The sequence below is a fragment of the Prosopis cineraria genome, unplaced genomic scaffold, assembly GCF_029017545.1.
Source record: "Prosopis cineraria cultivar Desert tree isolate PC_DT_omini unplaced genomic scaffold, ASM2901754v1 PC10, whole genome shotgun sequence".
NCBI classification, from domain to species: domain Eukaryota; kingdom Viridiplantae; phylum Streptophyta; class Magnoliopsida; order Fabales; family Fabaceae; genus Prosopis; species Prosopis cineraria.
Window position 1 is genome coordinate 34912810 of NW_026555341.1, and position 22132 is coordinate 34934941.

General features: G+C 34.6%; 3 protein-coding genes across 5 annotated transcripts; 1 reads left to right on the forward strand and 2 right to left on the reverse strand.

Annotated features, from left to right (window-relative positions):
• Window positions 1-356: 356 nt before the first annotated feature.
• On the forward strand, window positions 357-6388 carry LOC129284354 (nicotinamide adenine dinucleotide transporter 1, chloroplastic-like). 3 transcript variants are annotated; one of them, XM_054919803.1, is made up of 10 exons: window positions 357-825; window positions 919-1019; window positions 1284-1367; window positions 1709-1815; window positions 2436-2484; window positions 2591-2703; window positions 3629-3723; window positions 5424-5512; window positions 5623-5717; window positions 5832-6388. In XM_054919803.1, the coding sequence occupies exons 1-10, from the start codon at window positions 815-817 to the stop codon at window positions 6207-6209; spliced, it is 1122 nt and encodes a 373-aa protein (XP_054775778.1). In that variant the 5' UTR covers window positions 357-814; the 3' UTR covers window positions 6210-6388. The 3 variants fall into 3 exon arrangements, with proteins under 3 accessions (XP_054775778.1, XP_054775779.1, XP_054775780.1); XM_054919804.1 differs by having other exon boundaries at window positions 2594-2703; XM_054919805.1 differs by having other exon boundaries at window positions 357-1019.
• Window positions 6389-7196: 808 nt separating this feature from the next.
• LOC129322231 (uncharacterized) lies at window positions 7197-8319 on the reverse strand. The gene has a single exon (XM_054968395.1). The coding sequence runs from the start codon at window positions 7955-7957 to the stop codon at window positions 7490-7492; it is 468 nt and encodes a 155-aa protein (XP_054824370.1). The 5' UTR covers window positions 7958-8319; the 3' UTR covers window positions 7197-7489.
• Window positions 8320-12895: 4576 nt separating this feature from the next.
• On the reverse strand, window positions 12896-16485 carry LOC129322587 (LEAF RUST 10 DISEASE-RESISTANCE LOCUS RECEPTOR-LIKE PROTEIN KINASE-like 1.1). Its single transcript, XM_054968883.1, has 4 exons — window positions 15759-16485; window positions 15333-15426; window positions 14477-14757; window positions 12896-13966 (listed from the first exon to the last, which is right to left on the reverse strand). Exons 1-4 carry the CDS (start codon window positions 16474-16476, stop codon window positions 13176-13178), a joined length of 1884 nt encoding a protein of 627 aa, XP_054824858.1. The 5' UTR covers window positions 16477-16485; the 3' UTR covers window positions 12896-13175.
• Window positions 16486-22132: the final 5647 nt, after the last annotated feature.

Sequence of the window (22132 nt, forward strand, 5' to 3'; positions counted from 1 at the left end):
CTTTTTTTTATATTCGCAACAATACAATAACAAATTATAACTTACATGTTAAATTTTTTATTTGCTATTGTATTGTTGCGAATATATGAAGGATATAAAAATTGTGAATCATTTATTTTTAATAGAAAAAATTTAATAATTTATATAAATTTATTAATAATAAGAAAGTCTCTAAAATTTTTTAAAAAGTTATGACATTTTAAAAAAAATTAAATTATTATTTATATATTTATCAGGGATCCGGTTATCAAATTTTTTTTTTTTTTTAATCTCTTCTTCGAGAATCTGAAAAACAGACGTCATGTATGATGCATCGATTTATCAAATTCATATGAATCAGCGAAAGGCTCCAGGATTTCAAAGAAAAAAACTTTAGCCAGCAGGCAACATTAACCGCCTCGCGTCATTTCTCTTACCCCGAATCTGCGATTGTTCTAAAATCACCAATAATGTAATGAGCTGCTTCGCCAAACGGAAAGGTTCACAAATTTTACCGGAACGTCAGCTCTAAAATTGATAAAGCTTGAATCAATTCTCAAGCCCGCACCTTTTGGCATCAGGTACTCTGGGAAAGAATAAAAACAACTACCCAGAAGAAAGAGAGAAGGAGAACTCGGACATCCAGTCCAGTCAAATTTACACCGTTTTTCGTCTATGAGAATTCCCATTAATTTCTTAGTTTTTTTTCCATTCCAAGTCGTTTTGTTCACGCCCACATCATTCTTAGACCAATTCACCGCTTCAACAAAACCCTTCGGAGAAGTTAACCGCAAATTCAGTAGCTCGTCCTCTGGGATGTTCTACACGCCAATAAATGCGGGATTGGTATAAAAGCAGCAGCTCTGAAGATCTTCTTCCATGACAATTCGATTTCGTTTTGAGACACTATCAAGGGACTAACTTCAATTCGTTGAATAGGAAAATTTTGCATTATCTTGTTTTCTTTAATATGAGTAGCAATGGTGGTAATCAAAGCACCAGAGATATCATCTGCAACGCGGGTGCTGGAGCTGCTGCTGGTAAGTTACTCCGCTTCTTGCCCTTGTTCAATTTTGAGCTCAGTTTCATTGCGTTTATGTCTTTTTCTTATTTTTTTCATTCCAACTGCTGAAGGTTAATTTTCTGTTATTTCGCTTCCAATCAATTCTGTTCTATCTTTTCTTTTCTTTTTGTTCTTTTTTAAATAGTGAGTTGTATGTTTTGAGGTACAGTTTGGTCTTTTTTGCTGGAAAGTTTATTAGTGTCAAATTTATTACTGGAGGGTTGACTTGCTTGCATTGCAGGGGCTATAGCCGCTACATTTGTTTGTCCACTGGATGTAATCAAGACGAGACTACAAGTTCGTGGCCTTCCTCATGGGCAGAAAGGCATGCTAGAATACTTTTCCTTTAAGTTAGTTCACTTTACTTAATGCTCAGTTGCTCAAATACAATATTTCTGCGCTTATGCTAAATATCTAACAAGATAGAAAAGTAGTCTTGGACTAAGTTTGCGAATGTGGGGCATCAAGATATACGATAAACACTTGTTTCTTGCCTTTAAAAAATAAGTTTGAGACTTGAGTTGTCAACTTGAAACTGAAGGTTGTCCACCCTACAATAGGTGCCCTTCATTGATATAAGTTGGAAGTACTATTTCTATGTGCATGAATGAATTCCATCATAAATTTGTTAATGGATTTCTCAGGCTGAGGTTTGCTATTTCTTAGGTAGTGTCATCATCACGAGCTTGCGGAATATTGTCAACTCTGAAGGTTTCAGGGGAATGTACCGTGGCCTTTCCCCAACAATACTAGCATTACTTCCAACCTGGGCAGTGCGTTTCTCTTCCTGTTGCTCTTTAACCACATCTTTATTCTTTCTATGGACGTTGATAATCAATTATCATGACCAAAAAAATGCAATGTTCTGCCACTTAGTACTTAATGTGTACTAGTGACTCTTTTATCCTTCCCTTCTTTAACATGCTTCAATATTAACAATTACCTAACAAGACAAGCCATAATCTTAATAAATGGAGTTACATGTTACTCAAGCGAACTACGATCTTCAGGTTGAATTTCTTTTGTTTTATGATGTTACCTGGGAATACAATGTCCACTTACCTACTTGCAACTATATATTTCTATTATCAATATTAAGTTTTTAGTCTCCTTAATCTTAAAGCTCTTGTTTTCCCTTTTTCCACATGCTTCTAATTTTGATAAAGCATCATTTTGAGTTTTCTATCTACTACTGTTGGGGCTGGAGGTATAAAGAAAATTAGAAGAGTATATGGTTCTTTTTGCAATGATTCTTTTTTAAGAGTATATGGTTCGAGGGCGAATATTTGTTATATTAGAATATGCAGTCTTCCTTGTAGCATGCAACTAGTATTTGTTTTCGTTGCTCTTCATATTTCTTGAAGTGACACAACTATATTTTTTCCATTTATAGGTGTACTTCTCTGTTTATGGTCAACTGAAAGGCCTTATCCTTTCACGAGGTAAATATAATGCAAATGTTGAGTACCAAACACATGCGCTGTGTCTTTACAGAAATTTCCTGGTTTGACTCTATTTTCATAGGATTTTTTATTTGTAATACTGCAGCAGATGGTTGCATCCAATTATCAACTGTCGGAAATATGGTGGCTGCTGCTGGTGCTGGAGCAGCGACTGCAATTTCAACAAATCCATTGTGGGTTGTTAAGACCAGACTCCAAGTAAGTATTTGCATGTCATGCCTGTAATTTTTTAGTTAATTTTTTTTAAAGGAGCCTATGATATTAAGTTCATAATCTCAGCTTGTCAATCTTTCATTTGTTTACATCTCATATCTTATTTCTTTGAATGTCATTTTAAGTTCCTTGGCTGTATCTGAAGTATTTTCTTTCCCAGCTAATGATCAGGCTTGAAAATATGTTTTTACTCCAATTTGTAACTCTTTGATGGTTAAGGTTTGGGGAGATTACATATTCACCCTTTGGCTGTAACTCTTTCAGTTTCAATGAAATCGTTTATCATAAATTTTATTTGTTATTCTTTTAGTCTATATGTATATTTTGCCAACTTAGTCTGTGTGTTTATTGCTACATGATATCATTTCAATATCTTCAGGATCAGCCGAATTTTATTATGATTCTTTACAGTTTAGTTTAGCAGTAATCCTTCCCCTTATATATATTAAAATAATGAGGGGAAAATGGGTTGTCAATGCATGATGCAATGGTTAGAAGGTTATCCTCATATGAGAAATCATTAGTGATTGAAATCATTCCTTAAAACCTTGGTCTTTCCAAGAAATTAGAAATTTTGCTGAGGAAAGTAGGTGAAAATATAAAAAGAAGTGTGGTTAATGATTGCTTCTTGGCCAATTCCTCTCTTTTCCCTTTTCTTCACTCTGCTTATGTGTACATTGGACCCTTTTTTTCTTTTTTTTTTTAAAAAAAAAATCCATTACTTCAGTATGAACTTTGGAAACAGAATCTTCATGTGTGTCATGTGATCAATTGCTTAGTTTCACTACTTCCTTTAACCTAATATGATTACTCTGAAGGTTCCTAATCGTTTCATGTAATTGATGGCTTGCTTTATTGTAATTTTGGGCATTGATTGAATTTTTTGTTTCCTTCTTTTAATACACATTAGACTCAAGGAATGAGGTCTGATGTGGTTCCGTACAAAAGTATTCTTTCTGCACTGACGAGAATAACACATGAGGAAGGCATACGAGGACTATATAGGTAAGTTTTCTAGTTGTAATATTTACTCTTTGGCTTGATGATTTGGGAAAGTTTATACGAAATAATAGGGTAAAAGTTTTGCAGCTGTCCCTTTTTATGCCCGTGTTGGGGGTGTAATACTTTGTATCTGCATTACGTTTATGCTAATGAATAATGAATGGCATTTTTCCTGTAAGCTTCATTAAAATGGCAAAAAGATGTTGACATAAAAAATGAAAAAAAATCTCACGTTTATGAGAGAGAAAACAACTGGCTTTAGTTGAAGTAATCTTTGTTTTTGTTATGTTCTTCCTTTTATAAATTTAATGAATCCTATTCTGATTAGCTAAACATAATAAATACTATTTTGATTAACCAACCACTTGCTTATGGAGATCTGCTGTATCATCTCAAAAAGATAATTGTATTTGGATTCTTTAGAGCCTCAAGCAGCTTTGGATGTTCTCTTGTCCAGTCCATCAGATCATGGAAGAAAGACAGTATATCGAGTATTATGACTTAAACTAAAATTAGATAAATGTGGAAGAAAATTAACGGTCTTGCATAAACTGCGGAAGATCACAGATAATTTACATTGCCAAATATGCACTATATTTGCGATTTGCCACCTGCATGTTAATATAAGTTCATGTATGTAAACTAACAGCACTGCTCAAGGAGTAAATTGATGATCGAGTTTCTTAAAAATCACTCTTCTCTCAATTTGGTCCTTCAATCATAAAGCCTCTCAATTCAGTTTTCTAAAAGGTTTTCCCCAATCAAAATGATTCTTCCATTAAGCAAAGCTCATGGTCAGTTAAAAGACTTGCTCACGTGGCTAGAATGGGAGCTTATTAGGATGTTAAAGGAAGCAGTCCCAAAAACGTATTATTCAGTAGAAAAACTCTCCACAGATGTTAACTGAGCCCCATGCCTATTATATGTTAACTTATGACCTGAACTTGCCTGGTGACATTTCCCCTGAACCTGAAAAGGCATTATTTAGGCACATTTTATAAAGCTAAATGACTGTTAGTGCAATGCGATTTTGGGGAATGCCAACTTGCTTGGGGTTAATGGCCATGTCAGAACTTGCTGGGATATCAAAATATACTCTTCATTGATATTGAAACAAAAAACACTCTGCTCTCTGGACAGACCACATCTAAAACATGACAGACCAGAACTCACAGTATTACTGCTAAAGAAAAAAGAATTATTTGCACAAAAGCAACAAGAATTGCACACACCCAGAAATATTCTCACGCAAATACTGACTTTTGAGTGGTCAGGTACCTCCCTCTCCCTTCTGGGCCCTTTCCTTTACTACAATGTTCTCTCCCATCAATCCATGTGCCCCCTTTAAATATTCCCCTTCCTCCACGATATAAGTGCCCTTTTTATTTATACTTCCAACTACTCTTTTCAGCCTGTGGTGCCTACGCTATTTATTGGCTCACTAATGTCTGCTCCCTTTTTGGTCTAATAGGCCATGTGCTATTGATCTTAAGTGGAGGTGTAGGTTGAGCTTGAGTATGAGTCCTACTGAGATGCTTTGCTTTTAGAGGACCAAAAATTTGAAGGAGTAATCTTTGAAGGATGAAATCGTTAATTTACTCTAGAATAACTAAGCATTTCAAGAAAAATAAAGTAACAGAAACGCTAGATGAGCTGGGCCTACATCTTTCTGGAGTCAGTGATAGTTTGTTCTTGTGAAACAGTGGCATTGTGCCTTCCTTGGCTGGTGTAAGTCATGTTGCAATTCAGTTCCCTGCATATGAAAAGATCAAGTCTTACTTGGCAGAAAAGGGTAATTTTGATTGCACATTTGTTTACACATTCATCTGTACTTGTAGCAAATGAGTCTCTCTCTCTTTTTCTAAAGCATTACTGATCAAGTGAACCTTTCGAACACTTCAGATGATACAACTGTTGATCAACTTAGTCCAGGAAAAGTTGCCATTGCATCCTCAATTTCAAAAGTAATTGCCTCTGTAATGACTTATCCACATGAGGTATGCTAAGCCCGTGTAAATTGATTTGCAAAACATTTGTTGGATCTCCATCTGCAATAGCGCTGTAGTTTTAAAATGTTTATTTTTTTCCCCCTTTTAATGTCACTTTCCTAGGTGATACGTTCGAGGCTACAGGAGCAAGGCCAGGCCAAAAGTGCCGGGGTCCAATATGCTGGGCTTGTTGACTGTTCTAGGAAGGTGTTCCATACTGAAGGCCTCCCCGGCTTTTATCGAGGTTGCGCGACAAATTTACTAAGAACTACTCCATCAGCTGTAATTACATTCACCAGCTTTGAGATGATACACAGGTTTCTGCAACGTGTTGTACCTCAGGACATTGGGTACTCGCAAGGGTCTTCTAAACCAGATGACCTTAGCAAGTCCCAGCCAAAAGACAATGACGTAAAATTCGAAAACAAAAGGGATTGGAGGAAATCTCCATCTGAGCCTAATAAGAAAGCTTTAAATAACGAGCAGCTATCTAGACACTGATAGGGGGGTTTGTGTTATTTTCTGTAGTCTCATTTTCATTTCATTTTTTTTTAATTTATAATAACTTGGGTTGACCTCTGAAATTTTTTGTCTGGGATACAAATGCGACATGAATATGTAGTGTGTTGGCCCAAAAACAAGGTGGTTTAATAAGATTAAGGTCATTCTTTGACTCTAAACTTGGTTGTACTTTGTGCCAGCTTAACTTTTTCCGCACTTAACAAAAAAAAAAAAAATCATCTCATAAACTCAACTTCAAGAATCTTAAAATTTAGAATATCACTGTTCTAAGTATTACATATATTGTTTGCTACAATGAAAAAAGTTTTTATTTTCCTTTCTTAACGCTCATTGAATGAAGATAATGTATTGAGTGTTTGGAGACGCTCCCACTAATGCCAGAATGGGGCTGCTTTTGCCAAAGCTGAGTTTTTGCTAGGGTATGGACATGTTTTCAAACATAGTCGTAGTCATAAGAAGTTTAATTAAGTTAAAAAGGAAATATTTCGAAGCATCTTCACTTTAAATTCGTTTACCATAAAGTCACATGTCACCAAGTGCAATTTGTGTTTGAAAAGTAAACGGAGTAAACGACAATTATTTAAAAACTCATTTGGTGTCACCAAGTGTGGGGAATTTACTGTAGAACAAGCTTTTATGATGAAAAAATGGCATGTAAGTCAACTCTAAACAGTTTGGAGTGTAATTTCAGGATAACAATAGTTTGAAAAGATGAATTTCACATTCCTCATAATTAATAAAATAAGACCTTATGTTTTATCTGAAAAAATGATCTCCTATTTTGATCTTTAAATTTTTCTTCTTGAACAAAATAATTCATTCCCAAGGCAATTTTCAAATCAAAACAACTCATTTACTAGATAATTTTCTACCCATTAATAAATGAAAAGTTAAATAATTCTAATCCATGATGAATATTTTATGCATTATGGTAAGTGAATGGAGACAAAAAATACAAGATATATCTTAATTCAGAATTTAAATATCAATATTATAATCATCATAATTTAAAAGGTAATATGTACTTTTTTTCCTAAACAGTACAGTACTATCAAGGGATAGTTCAAGATGAATTCAAAATAGAAATAAAGAAACTAAGTACAGATTTGGACTTTCATACCACCTTTGATAAAAAGGTTAACAATTGATAAAGCCTGAACAAAACAAGCTGATCACTTGTGATTTGTAAATGCTGAAATTAATTTTGACTCTGTCATGAAATTTTATCCACTCATGTTTTACGGCAGAGTAAATTTTTATTACTCGGAAATAGGCTGAAGCCCAGGGTGCCAGCCTTTCTTCAGCAACGACCGGATACGGAAGCCCCTCCAAACCGGTTTGGGTGACCCGGGTCCATTGCTCCACACAACTGGACCGCCAATGCCAACCACGGTCCCCACCGAATCTAACCGTCTCGTCGGAATCTCCGTGTTGGCTTCTTCTTTTGGCGGCGAAGACACGAATAGTTCCTTCAAAGAGTTCCGACGCATCAGTTCCTTGCGTTTCTCCTTCTTCCTCTCCTCCGGTACACCGAACAGATGGTTTTGCTGAATCGGCGAATTTCGCCGCCTTGGTGACTGGCGGCCCATGTTTCGATTAAGTAGCATCCGCAGGGTGGTTTTCCGGCGCCGGAATTGAACCATCGGACTTGCCCTCGGGCTTCGCGTTGGGCTCCGAGCCATGCCGCAGTGTGTCGCGAGAAGCTTGAATTTCTGAAGCGTCGCCATTTCCAGGTGAGTCTGCTCTCTCTCTCTCTCTCTCTCTCTCTCTGAAGCGAGTCTGTGTATGTTGTTTCAATGTTTAAAGGCTCTCTTAAACGTACTTGTTTGAGTTTCAGTGACTTTGAATTTGAATATTGAGTGATGATTGTGAAGGGAACAAAGGGAATTATGAGTTCAAGGTAGGGAGGCAGGGCGTGATCTGTTTTGGAAATGGTTTTCTGTGTTCTTTTTCCTTTTCATCCCATGACACAATTGATGGGTTAGTTCTCTCCCGTTCCTTTTAATTTCAAAGGAGAGAGGTTCAATCATCAATGGCTTGGCGAAAGATCATAGAAAAGGACTTTATTTCCATTTTCAAATGTGAAAAAAAAAAAAAGGTCTCACAGTCCTTTCGTCTTCCATATACTCCTCTATTTATAATTTTTATTGGCAAGTCAAAATGGAAAAATTGAATATAACTTCCTTTGGTGGAACTGGAACCCTTGTATTCAATTCATCATCTGTCATGGGTGAAAAAAAAAGAAGAAGAAGAAAAAACCAACAGCTATTATTTAAAAAAAAAAAAATAGTGTAGGCCATCGCCAATTTGTACTTGTCATGGCTTATAAAAATCAGACCCACTCACGACGAACTGTTTCACTTCTTTTTATATCATTTTTTCTTTTGGGGGATTTAACATCACAAGGCATATTTTTACTGAATTTGTTGAGTTATATGAAAAAACCAGATTATAACAAATTCCATCAATGATGACATTTGGCTCATAACTCCGCCTATGTTTATAGCCGGTCCCAAGCCCGGGTAAAGGAGGAGGGTTGTGTTAGGCCATCAACAGCCAATGTAAAAATTTGTTGAATCTATCATGAACATGGACAATAGACGTTATAATGTTAATGCTAGGTCGTTGCCCGTAAGTAACGCGCTGCATGGCTCGAGTACAGTGATAAGTGAGTTAGAGTCGCTGCATCGGCGCCCGGATGTAGTGTTAAATGAGCAAGGGCTACCGCGTCATTCTGGACGCACGCGGCTAAAGAAGTTAGTCCATAAGAGCAAAATTAGATTTGGTACTTGGAATGTTGGGACATTAAATTGTAAATCTGTAGAGGTTGTAGGGGTTATGATTCAAAGGAAAATCAATATCCTTTGCTTGCAAGAAACAAAATGGCGTGGAGAAGAAGCTAAGGATATTCAAGGTTTCAAACTCTGGTATACAGGAAAAGTAAGTGCACGCAATGGAGTAGGCATCATTATAGATAAGGAGTGGAAGAAGAACGTTGTAGAAGTTAGCAGAATTGGAGACAGAATTATTTCTTTAAAAATGATAATTGGACGTGAGACTGTTAATATTGTTAGCGCTTATGCGCCGCAAGTCGGGACAGAAGCCAGTCTTAAGGAATTATTTTGGGAGGATCTGGAGGGGTTGATTCGACACATACCACAGAGTGAAAAGATTTTTATTGGAGGAGACTTTAATGGGCATGTCGGGAGGGAAGCTGGTCAGTATGCGAGGGTGCATGGTGGTTTTGGTTTTGGAGAGCTAAACAATGAAGGGCAAACTCTTCTTGATTTCTCATTGGCGTATGATTTTAAGATTGCCAATACTTGTTTCAAGAAGAGAGATGAGCATCTCATCACCTACAAAAGTGGAGCCTCAAGGTCGCAGATTGATTTTCTTTTGGTTAGGAACACAGATAGAAAACTTTGTAAAAATTGTAAGGTGATCCCTGGAGATGCTGTAACGACACAACATAGGGTCCTAGTCCTTGATGTGTGTATTATGAGTAAAATCCAAAAACGTCGACAAGTAGTAACACCAAGGATTAGGTGGTGGCAATTAAAAGGTGAGAAGCAAGATATTTTCAAGCGAAATCTTTTGGATAAAAGAATTTGGGATTCTCAGGGAAGTGCTAACATCATATGGGAGGATATGGCTAAAAAGATACGGGAGGTTGCAAAAGTAGTTTTGGGAGAATCGAAAGGTCCTGGTCCGAGAGATAAGGAGTCTTGGTGGTGGAATAATAGTGTACAGGACAAAATCAAGTATAAGAAGAACTGTTTTAAAGCCATACATTTGTGTAACAATGAGGAAAATTGGGAGAGGTACCGTATGGCTAAGAAGGAAACTAAGAGAGCTGTGGGTGAAGCTCGTTCTAAAGCTTTTGAAGAATTTTATAAGAACCTTGAGACGAAGGAAGGAGAGCAAAATATTTATAAGATTGCCAAGAGTAGGGAAAGAAAATCAAGAGATCTAGAACAGGTAAGGTGTATTAAGGATGAAGAGGGAAGAATTTTAGTTACAGATGATGAAATTAAAAATAGATGGGAGACTTATTTTTCTAAACTTTTCAATGATGGAGAGGATTCATCTAGTAACTTGGAGGATTTAGTAATTGGTGAAGGAGAACAAAATTTGTCATTCTATCGAAACATACGTGATAAGGAGGTAAAGGAAGCTCTTAAGAAAATGGCAAATGGTAGAGCTAACGGACCTGATTGTATATCTATCGAAGCGTGGAAATGTTTAGGTGAAGAAGGGGTGAGATGGTTAACTAAGTTATTTAATGTGATTTTACGGTCCAAGAAAATGCCTGATGAGTGGAGGAGAAGTACATTAATTCCTATTTATAAAAATAAAGGAGATATTCAGAATTGTACTAACTATAGAGGGATTAAACTCATGAGCCACACAATGAAATTGTGGGAGAAAGTAATTGAGCATAGGTTGAGATTGGAGACAAGTATTTCTGAGAATCAATTTGGTTTTATGCCAGGTAGATCAACTACAGAGGCGATTTATCTACTAAGGGGATTAATGGAAAAGTATCGTTGTAAAGATAAAGATCTACACATGGTTTTTATTGATTTGGAAAAAGCTTATGACCGTATACCAAGAGAAGTGCTTTGGAAAGCGTTGGAAAAAAAGGGAGTACGGATTGCTTATATTAAAGCCATACAAGATATGTATGAGGGGGTAAAAACTAGTATAAGAACGCCTAGTGGTCAAACAAAGAATTTTCCTATAAAGATTGGGCTACATCAGGGATCATCTCTGAGTCCTTATTTGTTCAACTTGATTTTAAATGTTTTGACGGAACATATTCAAGAGGAAATCCCGAAATGTATGCTCTTCGCGGATGATATAGTTCTTATAGCAGAGACAAGAGAAGAGGTTAATTGCAAACTTGAGTTATGGAGGAGGACATTGGAGTCGAAAGGTTTTCGTCTGAGTAGAAGTAAGACGGAATATTTATATTGTAAATTTGATAAAGGACTATTCGAAAATAATTTGGAAGTAAAATTGGGAGATCAAATTATACCTCAAGTGGAAAAGTTTAGATATTTGGGAGCCATTATCCAAAATGATGGCGAAATCAGTGGAGATATTTCACATAGAATTCAAGCTGGGTGGTTTAATTGGAGAAAAGCTAAAGGAGTTATTTGTGACCGTAAGGTGCCTAATAAACTTAAAGGAAAGTTTTATCGTACTGCTATCAGACCGGCAATGTTATATAGTAGTGAATGCTGGGCTCTAACGGGACAGCAAGAGCATAAAGTTGGAGTAGCAGAGATGAGAATGTTACGATGGATGTGCGGACATACACGTAAAGATAAAATTCGAAATGAGCACATACGTGAAAAAGTGAGGGTGGCACCTATTGAGGAAAAAATGGTAGAAAATCGGTTGAGATGGTTTGGGCATGTACAAAGAAGACCAAGGGAGGCACCAGTGAGAAGAGTGGAACATATAACTTTGAGTCCGATTAAGAGAGGTAGAGGAAGGCCTAAGAGAACACTCTTGGAAGTTGTTGAACGTGATCTCTTAATTAATAATATTTCTAAAAGCTTAATAAATGATAGAGCACAATGGCGTCTTGCAATCCATGTAGCCGACCCCACCTAGTGGGATAAAGGCTTGTTGTTGTTGTTGTATGACATTTGGCTCATTCCCTTAATTCCTTGCCCCATGTAAAATGGGATTATATAATTAGACCGAAGTTGTAATTTTTTCATATTTTATTAATTGATAAAATTTTAAATACGATTGTTGCAGATTAAAATATGATAATAAGTCCTTTGAAGTTTAATAGTAATTTTGATCCTTAGATATAATTTTCCCTAAAAAAAATGCCTTGCAGTAAATAAAAGCAGAGTGAAAAATGTGGTGTTCAAGCGTTTTTCTTTCTCAAAATATCAAATAAATCAGCAGATCCGTCCACCTTACACTTGGCCTTACGTGTGCAAAATATAGGAGGATGGGAATATAGAATCTATGGGAAGAAGAGCAGAAAGCAGAGAACTACAGAAGGAGAAATTGGTAGCATGAAGTTGACTGGTAAAGGTAATTGGTATGCACACTTGTTCAAGGATATCTAGGTTTCATATCTTAAGTTGGATTGCATTTGTTTGATCAGCATACTTTGTCGAAGGCACAACATGACTATGAAGATACCCTAATTTCCAAAAAAAAAAAGAGGAAAAAAAAAACCAAAGGCAATGTGAGGGAATTACCAAGTAAGAAGTGAGAACGTGATCTGTTTTGAGAATGCTTTTTTATATCCTTTTTCTTTTTCATCAGGATACAATTGATGGGATGGTTCCCTTCCCTTCTTTCTTTGAATTCAATCATCAATGGCTCAATGGAATGCCAAAATTTTTAGGGGGGGACTTTATGGCTTTTTCATACGTAAGACTGGAAAAAAAAGTCTCATATCTTTCATTTTCCTTCTAACTTCTTGTATATTAAACCTATCCATCAACAAGAGTTATAATTATGATGTCAAAATAGAAAAATTAAATAAAAGTTCTCATGTTGGAATCTGGTTCATCAATTGTCATGAGAAAAACAAACCAACGGCTATGAAAAAGAACAATCAGTATGAGCCACAATCGACTTGTACTTATTACTGCTTTTTTTTTTTAAAAAAAAAGCAGACGTTTTACAAACTCTAGTTTTAGCTTTTCGTTTTATATTTACATGACGTGGTGTGTAAATTAATCCTTACCAAATAAAATAAGCCATTAACTTATCACCGACATTAGAAGTAATTAACCCCATTATGCCACTTTTCAGTACGTCTTTTGTTGAAGGCAGTGACTATTTTTTTTTTTCCCAACAATATAGCCTCATCGTTGTCTGGTGAAGGAGGTGATGGTGAATGTATAGTATGCCAGGCAAAATCCCTGTTTCCCCATGATTATTTGCTTCCTCTAGATGATTGAGTTCCTATTTCCCACTCTCAATTCTTCTTAGTATCTCCAAAGCCTCGTCTATGGAAGGTCTCAATTCCTTGTCTCTCTGTAAACACTGAAAAGCCAGCTCTGCCACTAAAACTATCATCCTCCTAACCTCATTATCTGACTCAAAACCAAGAGAAGGATCAACTAGCTCCCATAGTGTGCTTTTCTGAATTTTCTTTATAGCTAGATTTGCCAGAATTATCTCCTCTTTATGCCTGCTCATCTCAATTGCTGGCAGAGATGATATCAACTCAATGAGTACAACTCCAAAGCTATAGACATCACTTTTGCTAGTAAGTTGAGTGCCTTGGTTAGATTCTGGGTCAGTATAACCAGGGGTCCCTTGTGGGGTAGTGGAAACACAAGTGTCATGGATGAGGGACAATTGTGAAAGTCCAAAACCTGCAACCTTGATAGAAAAACTGTTGCCTAGGAGAATATTGTCAGTTTTGACATCACAGTGGATGATTTCAGAAGCATGAAGATAAGCCAATGCAGCTGCAGTTTCTATGGCTATCTTCATTCTTATAGGCCATGGTAGTAAATGACGGTTGGCTAGCTTACCATGAAGATGACATGAAACAGTGCTATTTGGAACATATTCATACACAAGGAGAAGTTCACGACTGTGGTGGGAGGTGCAGCCATGAAGAGACACAAGGTTTTCATGGCGCAAGCGAGTGAAGATCACAACTTCATTTAGAAACTGTTCAAGTCGTCGATAGTTATGGTTATATAGACGTTTCACTGCAACTTCTCGTCCGTCTTGGAGTTTTCCTGGTTATTGAAGATCAAAGCATGAGTTAGACATTATTTTATTTACTTGGTATGTTGAACTCATGACTCATCGAACAAAGAAGAATATGAAACAGTAATTGGACCATCTAAAGGATAAAGAAAGCAACCGTGCATGATTTTGAAGTAAAATAACGTGATTATTTTTATAAAAACAGAAGGATGAGAATTGTAGTTAAGCTTCATATTTATACATTCCATACTGTTACAAAAAAGAAACTGTATAGGACATGTATTTTTGTACTTTCTCCATAAAGCACTCTAAAAAGATTATTATTATTATTTTGTAGAAGTCCTTAGTTTAACAGGTTCCATGGAGAAGATTCCATTACCATAGATGGTTTTGGTCTCTCTTTTTTCTTCTTTAATCCTCTCACTAGGTTCCCCTCTGTCCTCGCCAAGCACATGACTCCAAAGAACTCTCATTGTCAGTTACATCACAAGTTAATAATCTATGTTCATTAAAGAGAGGGCAGGGTGTGAAGGCATTACCATAGTAAATAGAGCTAAAGCCTCCATTCCCAAGTTCTCTGGAACGGTCAAAATTATTTGTTGCTTTTTCAAGCTCCTCGTAAGAGAATAGGCGGATCCCAAAATACCTGCCACTTTCTAAATCAGTATCAGAACTGGGATCAATTGCATCACTGTTTATTGATTGCAATTGGATGCTTGAAAATGCATATTTTTGCTTGTAATGCTGTTTAAGGAGCCACCAAATTATGATTAGAAAGCCTGTAAATCCAATAAATAAACCTGCAAAGGAGGAGATCCCACTTTAGATATGGTCACTTTCAAATTATTAGCGATAAAATGGAAGAGGGGGAAAGAAGAAAACACTCACACACACACGCACACACAAATGACTGAAAGTTAAGTTGAAGAATTCAGCATATCATGAGGAATTTTAATAGTCGGAGTTGAAAATGTGAATGTTCCAAGAGCACTGGAGTGAAGATACAAATTTTGACCCCATGCACTTGAAAGGTGTCAAGTCATTAATTCTTCGTGTATCTTTTCTTATAAGCATAAAAATAGGTATGAAGTAATCTTTAACTGAAAGGGATATTGAAATATTTTATTTTCAATTCTCATTCTTCTGTTCAATAAAAGTTAATTCAATTTCGTTTGGGAAGGCAAACTGCCAGAAATTCATTAGTACAGAAAAAGTCCGCACATTTTTATCCCAAATTAACTTTCTCAAAGATGTGAGGTGAATTTTTTTTCCCTCTTCATAGTAACCCAGAAGAGATTCTCTGCTACATATTGTAATGATGAGCATGTGAGATAACAACACTAGAGAAAAAAGAAATTTTGAATTTAACATGGCAGCAAGTAATTTCTGATAAACAGGATCTTTAAAAGGCTTTGAAGAAAAGGATAATGAACCTTACCTCCAAGCCCAAGTCCAAGCTCCAAGTTGAATAGCATACTCCCAGTCTCTGCTGCTCAAGTTGAGAGAAGAAATCATTACATCAGGATCAAAATTTTAAAGTCTGAATGACTGAAGAGAAGATACTAAAATGACCGAAATTCTAATCATCTAGCTAAGGTATAAAATTCTTGGTAAAAAAAGCCTAGGACACAAAATCTATAGCATAACCATAGATCCTAGATTATGGTAAGGATAAGAGGGGGAAGTCACTTGAATTTAGAAGCAAGAAGTGAAATCTAATGGATGGAAAATACATACATATATAGAGCTTGCTATGAAATGTATATGAAGAATTCATGATATGGAAAGCATATATAAAATGAATGCTACTGTGGAGTGTACCTGTGTCACAGTAAAAGTTATTGTGATTGTCAACTAGACATTGGCCGCCTTTGTGGTTGTAGCACTTGTCACAATCATCAGATAATTGCACTTCAATATCTATTTCACCACAAAAGAATGATGAAAAATCTGTGGTATATGTCAGGTTCTTACAAGGAAGCTGAAGAATCGAGCAAGTAGTAAAAGATCCAAATGCCTGGTCAATAATAGGAGGAGGAAGCCCGTGTAAGTCGTGACTAAAGATATCGTAGTCAGGACAGACATGATTGATGAAACCATTGGGGGTGCTGATGTGGAGGTCGTGGTTGCATATGAACAGAGTCACGTTGTGTTTGATATGAAAGGAAGCCAAAGGAGAATTTAGAGGAAGAGTCACGTTACTGTTGAAAACTTCACAGGTTCTATGCTTCAAATGCTCGCGCAGATCTAGGTCAAAAACTGTGATGATATTCTCCTGCTGAACGACATTTGTAAGCAGTAATGGTTTTCCATTCTTTTCCAGTTGAATCGTTTTAACTGGAGATTCACAACCATATATGGTCATAAAGCCACAGTGTTGCAGTTCTGGCTTAGTGAAAGGGAAGTGGAGGCTCCCAAATTGTCCGCAATCAAAAGATGTAGGACACTTCTCATGGTTCCCATTTCCATAACCAGCCAGGAAAAGAAGTACAAAGTGAAAGAGAAACAAGGGGAAAGGAAACACAGAAACTGAAGCCATTCCCAAGGGAGAAACTATAGACAGGTACGAGAAGCTGATTCTCTGTAGTTGAACTTTCTTCCCAATATATATCACTTGCTTGAACTGCGTTGTACGCCATGACTTGGAAAATGACTGTGGAAGACTTCATGAAATCATTGCATGAGTGAGAACAAAAGGGAAGGTAGAATCCACTTGGTCTGAACTGATTTAGATCTTTTTGGTCCAGCGATGAACAGTTTTGCATCTTATTTTCCCCTACTGAGTTGCCCCAGAAAGACTCTACGTTTTTGAGTCCTTGACCCTTCAAAAACGTCTCACACCGTGAGTTACACGCATTTTCCAAGTCTTTGTTCAAGGTCTCTAAACTTATAGTTAAACCGTTCAAAAAACGGCAAAGAGAGTGAAAATTCTTAGAAGCCTTGGGTTTTATTTTTATTTTATTTTATTTTTTGGTATGCAATATAGTTTAGATGAGTTGGGTACAAGAATTTATCGGCATATGTCTTCAAGTTTAAGAAGTGGTTACAAAAATTCTCATGGATCACCTACTAATAATGTGCTCAATATATTGACAGGGAGATTTGAATTTAATACTTTGTGAGTTATAAGTTTAATGTTTACCAATTGAATCAACATTTATTAGCACTTTGGGTTTAATTTAATCTTAGGGATTTTTTTTTTAAAATATATATGGATAACATGGACCAGGTGTGACCTTGTTTAAGAATCGTTGGTCTGGCCTATGCTAAACAGGTCCAAATTTAAAATGTTTTCCCCAAGATTTATGCAATAGAAACGAAAAGGATGAGTTGAGAGGGATAAGACAGAAATATGTCCATATATATAATATAATCTGAACAAATAAAATTTTAAAATATAGCAATCAGTAACTTAAAATTTATGAAGAGTGGGGATCAATTTTTATTTAGGCTTAACATTAATTGAATTTGAATTGGTATTACTGTATACTAAATGGGTGCAAAAAATAGCATGAATGGTAAATAAATTGTTATGTATATTTTATATGTCCTATTGATGATGATTGATTGATAATATTTATTGATACATTGATATTTATATTGATTCTAAAATAAATTCTTAGGTAAATCGGGTGGACTATGTCATTTGTGATTTGTCTAATTAAAATGGCCTAATTCATCTAAATAAAATCTTATGTGGCATTGTTTTAATTAATCTTTTTTATAATGAAATGTACAGTTAATTTCTTACATTTTTTCTCTCTACTATCATTAATATTAAAATTAATTTATATTAAATGTTATTTAAATGTCATATTTTTATTAGATAGGTTATAAATGACGTGACACACTCAGTATTTAAATTATTGTCATCTTGTAGTTGACATGCTGCACAATTTGTTGTTGTTGTTGATGTTTTTTTTTTTTTGTAAGATTATATAAGATAAGCTATTTAATATGTGCTTTGTGCTAGCATTGGATTGATTTAGTTGAGTTACTGTTAATCACGGCATTTTCGTGAAGAACATGAAAACTTTCTGGGTTCATAGCGAAAGAGCTTGGGACTTGACCATAAACTGCATAGAACCAGGTCTTGCTCAACCTTGTCCGAATTACGAAACAGAAATTATGGGTTTGTTTGTTTTCTGTTTTTAAAAACTGTTTTTTCTAAAACAGAAAAATTTAAAAATTTATTTGGATAAGTTTTATTTAGTTATTTTCAAAACTGTTTTCATTTTTTATTTTTAAAAACAAGAAAATAGAAACAATTTTAAGTTATTTTTGTTTTATTTTTCTTATTTTTAAAATGCAATACATTTGATTATTAAAAATTATAGTTATTTTAATCAATTTTTATTATTAAGCATTATCATTAAAAGTCTACAACTATCACTATTAGCACATTTTTTAAATTTTAAAACTCTTTTTTAATTGACATAATTAAATGAATTTTTATTTTGTTTTGTTTTGAAAACAATTTTGAAAACTATATTATAAAATAATTTTTAAAAATAAAAAATCAGAACGGAAACCAAACAAGCCCTAATTCATCGTGTTTTTTATTTCTATTTCCATTTCCATTTATTAAAAGCAAGAATAATGATGGATTTGGAAACACAATCATCTCAAAATCTCCAACCTTATGAGCGCCCAGAAACAGATTCTGTAATGCAAGTTTGTATTTAATTATTATATTAGCACGCCTTTCCCCATTTGTCTTCTCGTCTTGAACCGTTTGATACGAAATTCCAATGTGAATGAGAGAAACGTTGCGAGGTGTGGGGTCGCCTTGTCACTTACACATGTCTGGTCCTTGATCAATGATCATTGTTCTAGCACGATGGTTTAATTAATTTTCAACATTTTTTTCATCTTAAATTCAAACTTCACCTTCGTCCACTTTTAAATCTTTGGGTCCAAAATTATTTATACGATCAAAAAATTAAAATGGGTGTTTTTTTTTAAACGAAAACTCACTAGGTTATGTTCATATAAATTTAAACAAATATATGAACGTCTCAAATAATATGTTAAGATGTGATAATAAGTCTATTAAAGTTTAATAATAATTTTTTGATACAAAAGTTTACTAATAATTTTGATTTTGATCGTTAGATCTTATTTTCATTCTAAGAATCTGTGTTGCAGACTTGTAGTGCCGATAAAAGTAGAGTGATAAGCATGGTTAGGAAGAATTACTCTAGAATCCCATTGTAAATACCTTCAAATCCCATGAAATAGGCAAAATGCTCTGTAAGTAATACTGAACAAATGGATTACGAGCCAGCCCTTGCAGGTTGGCATTTTTGCAAGTTGGGTTAGGTTAACCCGCCAAATAAAATGAGTTGAAAAATTCAACCCAATTCATTTTCTAGCGGGCTAGCCAACCTGTGGGTTAGCCCACAAAAAATTATCAGAATTTTTTTAATAATTTAAAATTTATATAATATAAATATATATTTATTTAATATTTTAAAGTAAATTAGCAATTAAAAAATTTAAAAATAAATAAAATAAACATAGAATTCAATTAAGCAAATTCATTTTGCTAGATTTTTACTATCAAATATCAATCATCTTTTTACTTAGGTGTGCTATCTTTGTCACTGAGAAAAAATTTAAATATAAATCTATATTTTTTTCAGTGAATTCATATTTATAATTTTAATTAATAGATCTTATGAGATTAATAAATAATATATATTTAAAATATTTTTATAAAAATTAATAAATCATCTTCATAAACTATAACAAAAATTTTATTTGTAAATTGTAAAAAGAATTTATACTATATTTTAAATGTAAAGAATATATTTGAGAGTCATAAATTATATATTTAAAAAATATTATCATTATTATAGATTTATAAAAAAATATAATATAATTAAAAAATAAAATATACTATATAGCTCATTAATTTTGCAGGTTGGGCTAACTCAGTTTGTTTTAAAAAACGGGCTAATTTTTTCAATTCAATTAGTCAAATTATGCAGGTTAAACGGATTAGTTCGTAGACTCAATTTGTGTTTCTAGCTCTATTTGTAAGTCCAAGGGTCACCAACATAAATATTTTTTGAAAGTTCAATTACCATATCACCCAACCTGAATCCTAACATATCCTCATCTCTTTTGATTAGTCTGGACCTTGAACTTTGCATCTTTCTCATCTCTCGCGAGAGGGGAGTCGACATTCAAATAATTCTCGGTGTGGCATGTGAAAATCACATACCTGCTTGAATAAAAATTACATTTATTTCTTAGTAAAAATCACGTGCCCTGCTTTTTATTCAATTCCATTTCTTAGAGAAAATCACACTTCATTCCATTGGCTTGAACCCAAATTTCAGGAGGAAGAAAAGAACAAGAATGGCTATAACAATTCATTTAATCGCACAAATTCCAAATAAAAAGAACTAGAGAGGATCAAACCCTGGAAAAATGAAGACAAAACTTCGTTTACCCCCATTCGGATTCGAGGAAACCAAACAACTCAAGAAGGAATGTATGAGAAAAAAGATTGGCATTTCTTACATTCTCCTGGAGAGAGCTTTATGAGATTGGCGAAGGGAGGCAAGGGATGGTGAATGAGAAGGAAGAAAGAGCGGATCGTGTTGTGCAGTGGAGTGTAAAGGAAGGAGAAAGGAGAGCGTTGAATCTCTGGTTTAGAGATAAACAATGCGAACAATCATAAGTTCTCGGCGGTCCTTGGCGAGAGAGGAGAAAGATTCAGGGTTTACAGTCCAGACTATCAAAAGTAGGGGTGTTCAATTTGGACCCGTCCCGATTGGCCCGGTATCGTCCCGATCATATCGGGACGGGTCTTGTCCCGACCCGAAAATAATCAGGACGGGACTTTATGGGACGGGACAGGAAAGGGGTTCAGGACAGGACGAGACACGGAATTATCATCGGGATGTCCCATCCCATCCCGAATATTATATATATTATTTTTATTTTATATATATTAATTATATTAATATAATTTATACTTATATTAATTATATCAATTATAATTTTAATACTTACAATTCTTATTTAAAACTAAAGTGTTTTTATATTGATAATTTTAATGGTATGGAGTAAACATGACGATATCTTTTTTATAATATATTAATTATATTAATATAATTTATTCTTATATCTATCTATTTAATAACTTTTATTTATAACATATTTTTTGTTTATTTTTAGAAGAGTAATTAGCTTAGTACATCTTCACTAAAGTAGAAGAATAATTATTTGATGTTGTGTTTGACTTGCCTGTTGTTGCTAATCTTATAGTATAAAGATCACTTGTATTTTTTATTATAATATGTAGTTGTGATTAATATAATTCAATAATTAATTTTAAATTATTGTTATTTATGTACTTGTGTTATTTTGATTTTAAACTTAATAAATTATATAATTTAAAATTTTAATGAACATTATTATTCAGATCTTTTTTCGATATTATTTCATTTATCGGGACGGCGGGACGTCTCGATCTTATCCTGGTCCCGTCTCGACTCTTAACGGGACGGGACGACTTTCGAGACGAGACGGGACACGGGACCAAAATTCAGTCTCGATCTTTTTTTCGGGACGGGACACGGGACGGGAGTGTCTCGATCCCGTCCCGTCCCGTGAACATTCCTAATCAAAAGAGAAGAGAAAACGACATGGATTTAGGACTGATGGGCAATATAGTAATTTGACATTAAAAAATTATTTATATTGAGAGACTTTGGACTCAACCATTTCATGGGACTTAGGCATTTACAGTACTTATGTGAGACTCTAGGATAAAAACAATTAGTTCAAGTGGTCTGAATGCCTATATTTTCTTAGTTGTTTCTCATTAAATGAACAGACACGTTCATCTTATACCTGGCCTTACATATGCAAAATATAGGAGGTCACTAACCTAGAATTTATGGAAAAAAGTGTAGCAGTCAAATATAGGACAGTAATCTAGAATCCTTGCAGAGTCATGTTTAATTTAAATATTTATGCTTCATTAAAATATATGGCATACATGTTTATATGAGCATTTTAGCGGTCATTCATAAGGTATAAAGTATAAATGATACAGCTCATTTTTGAAGCTCTTTTAATACACAAAACACACATTAATTTTACAGACAAAATCTACTTCAAATTTATTTCTTTCATATTTAAACCTGCAAGCCTCCCACACAACTATGATTTGTTGT

Bases quoted from the DNA above. Each gene is read 5' to 3' on its own strand.
- LOC129284354 (XM_054919803.1), top strand. The intron at 1,020-1,283 runs GTAAGTTACTCC...CTTGCATTGCAG, and splicing joins GGGTGCTGGAGCTGCTGCTG to GGGCTATAGCCGCTACATTT. The intron at 1,368-1,708 runs GCATGCTAGAAT...GCTATTTCTTAG, and splicing joins CCTTCCTCATGGGCAGAAAG to GTAGTGTCATCATCACGAGC.
- LOC129322231 (XM_054968395.1), bottom strand. From the start codon at position 7,957: ATGGCGACGCTTCAGAAATTCAAGCTTCTCGCGACACACTGCGGCATG.
- LOC129322587 (XM_054968883.1), bottom strand. From the start codon at position 16,476: ATGGCTTCAGTTTCTGTGTTTCCTTTCCCCTTGTTTCTCTTTCACTTT. The intron at 15,427-15,758 runs GTACACTCCACA...CAACTTGAGCAG, and splicing joins TAACTTTTACTGTGACACAG to CAGAGACTGGGAGTATGCTA. The intron at 13,967-14,476 runs GTAATGCCTTCA...TTCAATAACCAG, and splicing joins CTTTAGCTCTATTTACTATG to GAAAACTCCAAGACGGACGA.